Consider the following 7,910-nt stretch of genomic DNA (forward strand, 5'->3'; position numbering starts at 1 on the left):
GGAAAATAGAAACATGACAGTGAACTGCTGTTGTGCATGAGGCAGCAGGATTGTCACCTCTCTGTGGAGGACTTGGACAACAGCCAGAAGCTGGAGGGTTGATGCCTCAGCAAACAGAGCGGTCTGGGTATACTTAGAACTGTTTAGCTGCCTCTGGGTCTCTGTGAAATGTCTTTATTTCACTGTTCCTACTTTCTTCTCTGCCATGTCCTTTTTCACGAACTGAGTTGCACACTGTTTCTTTTTCTGCTTTTTGTTGGGATCTCCTTTAACCATTGGGTTTTTTCCCTTGATGGACTTCATCTCAGCTCTGCTTGTTGTACAGATTGTCCTGCTACCTGTGTCTGCTGCTGGGGTTGTGAGGTTGCCTCTTAGATGAGGTCCAACTCCTGGAACCTGAAGTGTGTCAGTGATACTGAAGAATTATTAACTGGCCAGCCCAAATATGACTCTGAACAAGCAGCATCTTCTAACAGTCAGAGGTCACCTTCACTGGTCTTAAAAATGCCTAATTCCTGTTTCCTTAGATGTCATTCATCATCATCATCATCAAAGCTGATTCCTGAGCCTGACAAACTCAGGATAAATGAGAACGCCTGAAAGCCATGACTGGTTGATAGCCTGCTGCTGTGATTAAGACTGTCTTGAAGAAGTGATTAATAATGTCATTTCCTTTAGACAAGGAATCTCTAGAGGGATTACCCCAATCACCCTATGTTTCTGGTAGAGAAAAAAAGTTCCTAGAGGCATCCCCCACAATTTCATACTGTTCATCCTATTATGCTGATACCCTCCACTGGTGAGTTCTTAAGGAGGCAGACGTGTTCTGATGACAGAACATGGCTAGTGAAAAGCTGTTGAATAAGAAGGAAGGACAGTCCAGTATTTTTTCACATATACTAAACTTCGGGAAACTCATTTCAAGCCCTGGCTCTGCCTTGCACTTTGTATGTGGCCTAGGGTTTTTCCCTAGTCCACAGAATGTAAAGGTTATCCGTGAAATGCGGCATGTGCAAAGGTAAATAAATTTTGAATTGTTAAGTTCTGAGATACTATGGTAGTAAATTGTTGGCCACCTAAGTAATGTATTAAGAGAAAATTATCAGTTCGGTATACAAATGTCTTGTGACTGACAAATTTGGAGATGTCCAAGTTATCAAATAGTGCAGATCATTAGGAATGGATCTGTTAGTTAATGGCAGGGAACTAACATCCATGCTACATATGCATTTCAGGGGGCTCTGTTCTCAACTAGTTCTGTTCTGATCCTATGGACTGAATACCCATTAGTGGCTGGAGAGTGGCTGCAGAGGTGCACTCCTGAAAATATCTTCCCACCTAGTTTAATCCAAAAGGAATTCTAGTTTGTTTACCCTGAGACCCCTTCATGACATAACCAAAGTGCAGGACGTGAGGAGAATTAGATTTGTTTCAGAAGCCCACTTCTAACCCTAAAATGCTCATGTAGATTCCAAAGTGTACTACTATAATTCTCATAACTTGCTTTTGTATTAAATAATATACTTTCAGTCTGCAGAATTAAGGAAGTCCAGATTTCTACTGATTACTGCCTTACATTCTTCTATTTCCTCAAACTTGCATAATTCTGTCTCTTCGTCTTCCTCAAATACCCAGTTCCTTCCACAACCCCAGCAACCCAATACATTCTACATCCCTTAGCTTTTTGGCTGACTTGAATGTATGTGTCCTCTTACAGGACAGCCAATATGTGTCTCGGATGGTCAGTTGGGCATTATCTTTCAGCACATACATTTCTGTTGAGCACTATGTGACAGTTTTCCCTAGGTGTACAGATGTGGTTGTCTTTCCTCTGTCCTGTCACCAATTTTCTTTGAGTTTATAGGAATCAAATATATTTTGACACTCCTTTTCTGCTTTCAAATCTGGCTGGATTTAGCCAAGCAGCTCAAAAATTGTTAGGACAGAGACAGATGGAGAAATCATGCAATCGTATATCCTTACTGCCATAAGAAAGCAGTTAAAATATAGGGTATTTGTGCTCCTGTAATCACACAGCACTTTCATTAAAAATATAATGACACCATTGCAAAGGCATTGAATACTAAAACTTAGCTGTCCTCACTGCAAGCATGAGACGCTTACATTGTAAATGTGCACACTCCCAGAGGGTATAATAGTACTTTATCCTCTAAAGTCCCTCCTGGCAGCAGTAGTATACACCACCCTTAGAAACATTTTAAATATGGTAAAGCCCACTATTCATTAAAATTGAATTATGACAAGTTTCAGAGAAGGAAAAAAGAGAGAGGGAAATAACTGTTCTACTACAGCCATGTGAAGGATACCTGAGGTAAAACCAGTTCATCTGCAGCAGGCTAGCTAGCCAAAATGTCTCCCATCACTTTTTCCAGGCTCTAAGTTTTAATTAAACAAACAAAAGTTTCATTATTATGACTGTGAAGAAAATTTTCAACATACTGTAACATATGTATGAGCATGCCGCAAACGGCAATATTAGGTCAGAGAAGTGCAGACAATTCCATAATGTCAGACACCCACTAGTACAAAGTCCTTGTAAGGAAAGAAGGTTTATTCTTAGTACCTATACAACTGAGACAGACTGTGCTGAAGACATGAATATTGTAAAGAATCTATTATTTCAGCAATCCCATCACACCACTTATTAAAAAACAAATGCATAAGCTTGTAGTCAGTTCAGCTTCCATTTCCTAGCACATTTAAATGCAACTGGGAAGTTATAACCTGTTTGAGACTTTTCACACCAAGGAGCAAATGCTTTGTTTCATTTTTTTCATCTCTTAAAAACAATGAAACAAAAATGCATTCCTTGAGACTGAAGGATGTAGTCTGAAAACTGCTTTCCCTGCTCTCCACACTGAAAGTTCTTTTGCCTCCATTCTGGAAGGCAGTATTTCTATGCCCCATGACATAGAAAGAATTTGAAAATAGGTTTTTTTCCATTGCAGTCACTTATTTCAGAATCCTGGAGTCTGCCAATTGCTGTACATAAAGCACTGTAGATGAAAAAATAATGCAAAATCCATTGAGGCCTAAATGGGATGAATGATTTTCCAGAAGGCCCATTTACGTGCATTAAGATTTTCAGTCTGTGAGATTTTACACCTTCCTAGGTCTTATGAAAACATAATGTACCTCTGAATGCATGTTTCTCAGTTGCAGATGTGAGCTTGCTGAGGGAACGGCAAGGACTACATTACACTTGACAGTTACCTCTAATAAGGCAAATTATCTCTGTTCTCTACCATACTTTTCACAAATGTTAAGAACTACACCCCAGATGTCAGGCTCAAGTCCAGACTCAGCATTTTCAAAAGCCTGGATGTCTTTAAACCCAGGAGCTTTCTTAAGAACCATCCACAAGTCAAACAAAAATGACAGCATCAGATGTCATAAGTGAAGTTTTAAAGGTACATTCTCAGTAGAGATTTGGAAATACAAGGGGAGCCGATGAAGCATTCCTGTTTGCACAGATGCAGGGATGCTGAAGCAAAGAGCTGGACATGCACACAAGGTGGTTTGGGTAATTCCACCACAAGAAATCTGTACCAAATACACGAACATGCCTAGGTTCAGCTTTATTGCTGCCTCCTATCACACTCAAGCAAAACCACAGGCTGTACCCAGAGTATCCTTCCTTGTCCCTTCTCTTCATTCTGTCTGCTCAGAGAAGTCACACTGCCTCCCTTACACAGCTAAGTCCTCAATGGCAGAGCTGACAGCCACTACTCTGAGAAGTCAGCCAAGCTCACACAGAAACTTGCAGCAGATCTCCTGCCCTTGTTGATGCTTACTACCAGCAGCAGATTCTTGCAGCCTTCTCAATACTTTGCTTGCCCACCATATACCACCTGAACCTTCATTAGCAATCCCAACGGAGAGTCCAGGGAGCATGAACCTTGCAAGGTGGGACACTTACCTTCAAGAAGCATTCAGCATCTTCAGCACTGCCTGTTTACAGCTCCTGTGAACAAGAACTATAGAAAAACCTTGCAGGATTAGGTCCTACTTGGTAACCTTTGTAAGAGGTTAACCAGTGCTTTGCCATGGCATTGCAAAAGTAGGAAAGTTCATGAAGTTTCAAAAGCTACCAAGTCAGCTCTTTTCATGAGTTCTAATTCACTCAGAAATAAACCTACCAAAGTTAATGAACAGTTAATGAACCAAACAGAACAAACCCTGAGAAAATGACATATACTGCTATAAATTGAAATTGAATCACAAAGGTAAACTACAGTTTGTACCCCAAGCAGCAGTAGCCCAAAGAGATCTATAATAATATCTGTCCCATAACTAGACTTCAGTATATATTAATATACAACTTACTGTCTTCCAGTTGAATTGAAGAAAGTGGAAGAATGGCAGGCATGCAATTGTGAAAGCTTGTGCTACTTGCTCTGACACAGACTTCCTGTACCACTCTAGTTGCATCGTTTAGCTTGTCTCATCAGAGCTGTAATAGCCCACAGGAATGCTGGATAACAAATATATTAAAGACTGGAAGAAGATTAGACACCCCTTAGAAGGGGGATGGCAAAGAGACAGCACCTACGAAAGACTTGCTGAACTTCTACAAAATTGTGTAACTAAAAAAAATAAGTACATATGACTTTGCTGTGGGTGAGGCTGTATATATCTGATCCTGACACCTCCAGATGGCAGAAAGCTTCTTCCTTCCAAGATACTAACAGCTATTTAATGGGCTGTTGGTATTTTAAGGACTGTTTAGCATGTAATACTGCTTATATATATATATGATGCAACGTGACATTCAGCTGGAAGTATCTGTCTCGGAATCACAGCAGTTAGAACCAGTGACATTTTCCTATTTTATAATGCCAGCATGGCTGAAGAAAAACCTATTCTTTACATACTCTTCTGACTGCATCTGCTTTTGCTCCTAAATTACATTAATCTAGCCTCTGTTTCCAACAGGCGGGAAGATACCCCTCTGAGACTGTCATTAGGCTGCGAATGGCAACGATGCTCAACAAATGCCATGTCTAACGAGGAACTGGTGCTGCAGCAGCTCACACCACCAGAGCATCTCTGCCAGGGAAGCTGAAGCGGAGACACCGAATGTGCCCAGCCCCAGCCGATCGCTTTACAGACACTGCATACTACACCTCGCAGGTCTGAACGGCGGCTCAAAGCCGCTGTTGCAGACCCGGGGCAGGTTTTCCTTCCTTCCTTTGTCTTGCCCACAGCTCACACAGAACGACTTTCCCCACCTCCTGCTTCCAGCCCTGGAGGGATAACGTGCTACATACAGCAAACCGCTTCTCCAAGATGCTGCAGGTAAACTTGTCACAACTGTCTCCGGCTGTTATAACGAATTTCAGCACTAGAAACACAGCAACCACCCCAGGGGTGCAGAGGCTCCGTCGAGTCCCAGGACGGAGTACAATTTCTGAATTATCCCTGCTGCTCAGCCCTGACGTTGCAGACCACGTCGGTGAGCACAAGCATGGGTCCCGACCTCCTACGCTTCATTCTCCCCGAACCTCTGCAAGCGCCGCTCCCTCCCGCTGCCCTCCCGGGGGCCGGCTTCGGCCAGCGGGGCAGCAGCCTCGCTCTGCCGGGGGGCGGCCACTGCAGCTCGGGGGGCACTCCAGGGGCGCTCCGCGGGCAGCGCTGGAGGCTCTCCGCCACCGCCGGCAAGTTTCCCCGTGCCGGCAGCCGGTCCCCCTCCCCGCAACGCGAGGCGCACGGGAAGGCACACTCACCTCTCCTGGCCTGCCTGATCTTGGGGCTCAGCATGCTCCCGGCTGGGCGCACCGCTGCCGGCAGCCTCAGCGACCGGCCGCGGCCCCGGCCCCGGCCCCGGCCCCGGCCCCGGCCCCGCGCATCGCCGCGCCCGCCGCTCTCCGCTCCAACGCCACTTCGCTCCACTTCCAGCTCTGGCTCGGGGGCGACGCTTCACATGGGGCTAAATAAACCCTAATGCATTATTTATCCGGCCTCGAATTAATTCCCGTCCAAACTAGGCATTAAGTGCCTCCGTAATTACTGTCGATAAATCACTAGCACGCAGACTCGAGGGCCGGACCTAGCTCCTTCTGCTAATTGGCCATGCATCTGTGTTATTAATATGCCTCTTTCAGGGAGCAGCGCTGATCCCGCACTCCCCCTCCGCATCCTCCTCTGGTCGTGCTCAACAGACGCTTTGACTCGACAAGGATCGGATCAGGAGCGGAATCTCTCCAAGCCCGAGCCGGGGCGGGGGGAAAGGGCACGAAGCACACGCCGAGAAGCTTGCGCATCTGATTAAGGTTGTGCGTTCGAGAAATACCAAGTGCGCTGGTCCGGAGGGCAGCGGCGTGCTGGGCTGCCTGCTGAGCACTGCTTCCCTCCTGGGGAGGTATTCTGGTAAGAGCCGGGTTGCTGAGAGAGAAGCGACCCACTGCTCTCTGCAAGGAAGAAAAATCTCTCTTGCCTGCACTGACAGCCCGGCAGGATGGGCGCAGGGGAATGCCATCACTCCATTTTAGCACCCACCATTTTTATTTGTGCTCCTTGCTAAGCTCTCCCTGGGTGGGAGGCAAAGTCTGCAGTCAGTAACGGGGCGGGGGGGGGGGGGGGGGGCGACGACACACAAACATTTTATGAAACAGTTAGATACTATTAAATAGTATCTATAAACTACAAATAGATACTTGGGTGAAAATTGAATCCGAATAATTGGCACATCCTGCCCCTGGGCTGCTCTTAGCACAACCTCCTTCCTCACCATCCCCATCTGCCTAGCAGGTCCTTCTGCAGTGTAGAAAAGGGGGTAAATACTTCCTTAGCAACGTGCATGCCCTGCAGTATCACCCTGCAGGTTTGTATTGCTGAGTTGCATTGACAAAAAGCATCTGAGATTGGCAGCTTCCTCCTCTGCTAGGAAGATCTGTCATACTGAATACTGGCCATCAAGTCATATCTCCAATAGTGGAAGAGGTTCTCTGGCCCTTTACAGAGGCTGTACTTCTCAATGTGCAGGCTGCAGCAATGGCTAAGATGTTTTGGACCTTTAGCTGCTTTAGCTACTGGTGGAACCAGCTGCTTAGAAGTGATTGTAAATCTTTGAGTTCATGGTGGCCGTCCCAAATTTACACACTTGTAAATGTGGCTAGAAGTGTCATCTGAACAGTTGTCTCTTTTCTGAATACACAGGTTCCTGCAGTCATCTCCCCACTAATCATCTGCATTAGCTGGGCTTCAGCACAGTGAAGAGTAGCTAACTGCTGATCCGTTGGCCAACAAGCTTAGCAAGCATCCTGATAACCGTGGGTAGCCAGCAAGAACATCAGCAGAGGGAAGTTATGCTTCTGCCTTTCTGCCCAATGTCAGTCCCTGGATCAAAAAGTCACTCCTACCAATCATTTAATGGAAGTCTTTCTCTCTCCATGTTTTTAGGATTACTTGTCTGCTTTGATACTGTTTATACACATCATTTTGCAGTTTGAGCAGGAAGCCAAAAGGTGTGTATAGTAAAACATGACAAGAGATAAAGCTAACTGAACTTTTAACCTCACGGAAAACATGGGACACTTCATCCTGTTAAATCACTTCCCATGAAAGCTTATTTCCCCTCTGGGGAAAGACATTATATAGGGACCTATACAAATAATTATCATGTTCATGGGTAAAATTAAAACATTCAAACAATTAACAGCCAAGTTCAACGCTAAATGCTAACTTTGAAGGTTTGGGGGTTAAATGAAAAAGTACTCATTCAATTTGATCCTGTTTGAAATGTTTTGCTTTGACTTAAACATTTTCAGGCATTCTTAAAACAATTTTCAATAGAGAAACTTTTTTTTTTTTTTTAAGTTGGAAATTTCCTATTTTTTCCCACAGCTTAAAAATAATAAATTCAGACCTGAATTTTTCAGATGTGCTCT

At 44.7% G+C, this 7,910-nt stretch overlaps 1 protein-coding gene across 1 annotated transcript in view; it reads right to left on the reverse strand.

Moving 5' to 3' along the window:
- Positions 1 to 5,855, reverse strand: part of LOC126042948 (rho GTPase-activating protein 22-like) — a 32,229-nt gene extending 26,374 nt beyond the window's left edge. Inside the window, exon 1 of the mRNA XM_049810718.1 lies at positions 5,748 to 5,855. Within this exon, the coding sequence (XP_049666675.1) occupies positions 5,748 to 5,781 (34 nt within the window). The 5' untranslated portion in view covers positions 5,782 to 5,855. The remainder of the gene's footprint in view (positions 1 to 5,747) is intronic.
- Between the last annotated feature and the right edge of the window lie 2,055 nt (positions 5,856 to 7,910).

This window comes from Accipiter gentilis, chromosome 9 (genome assembly GCF_929443795.1).
Source record: "Accipiter gentilis chromosome 9, bAccGen1.1, whole genome shotgun sequence".
In the NCBI taxonomy this organism is placed as follows: domain Eukaryota; kingdom Metazoa; phylum Chordata; class Aves; order Accipitriformes; family Accipitridae; genus Astur; species Astur gentilis.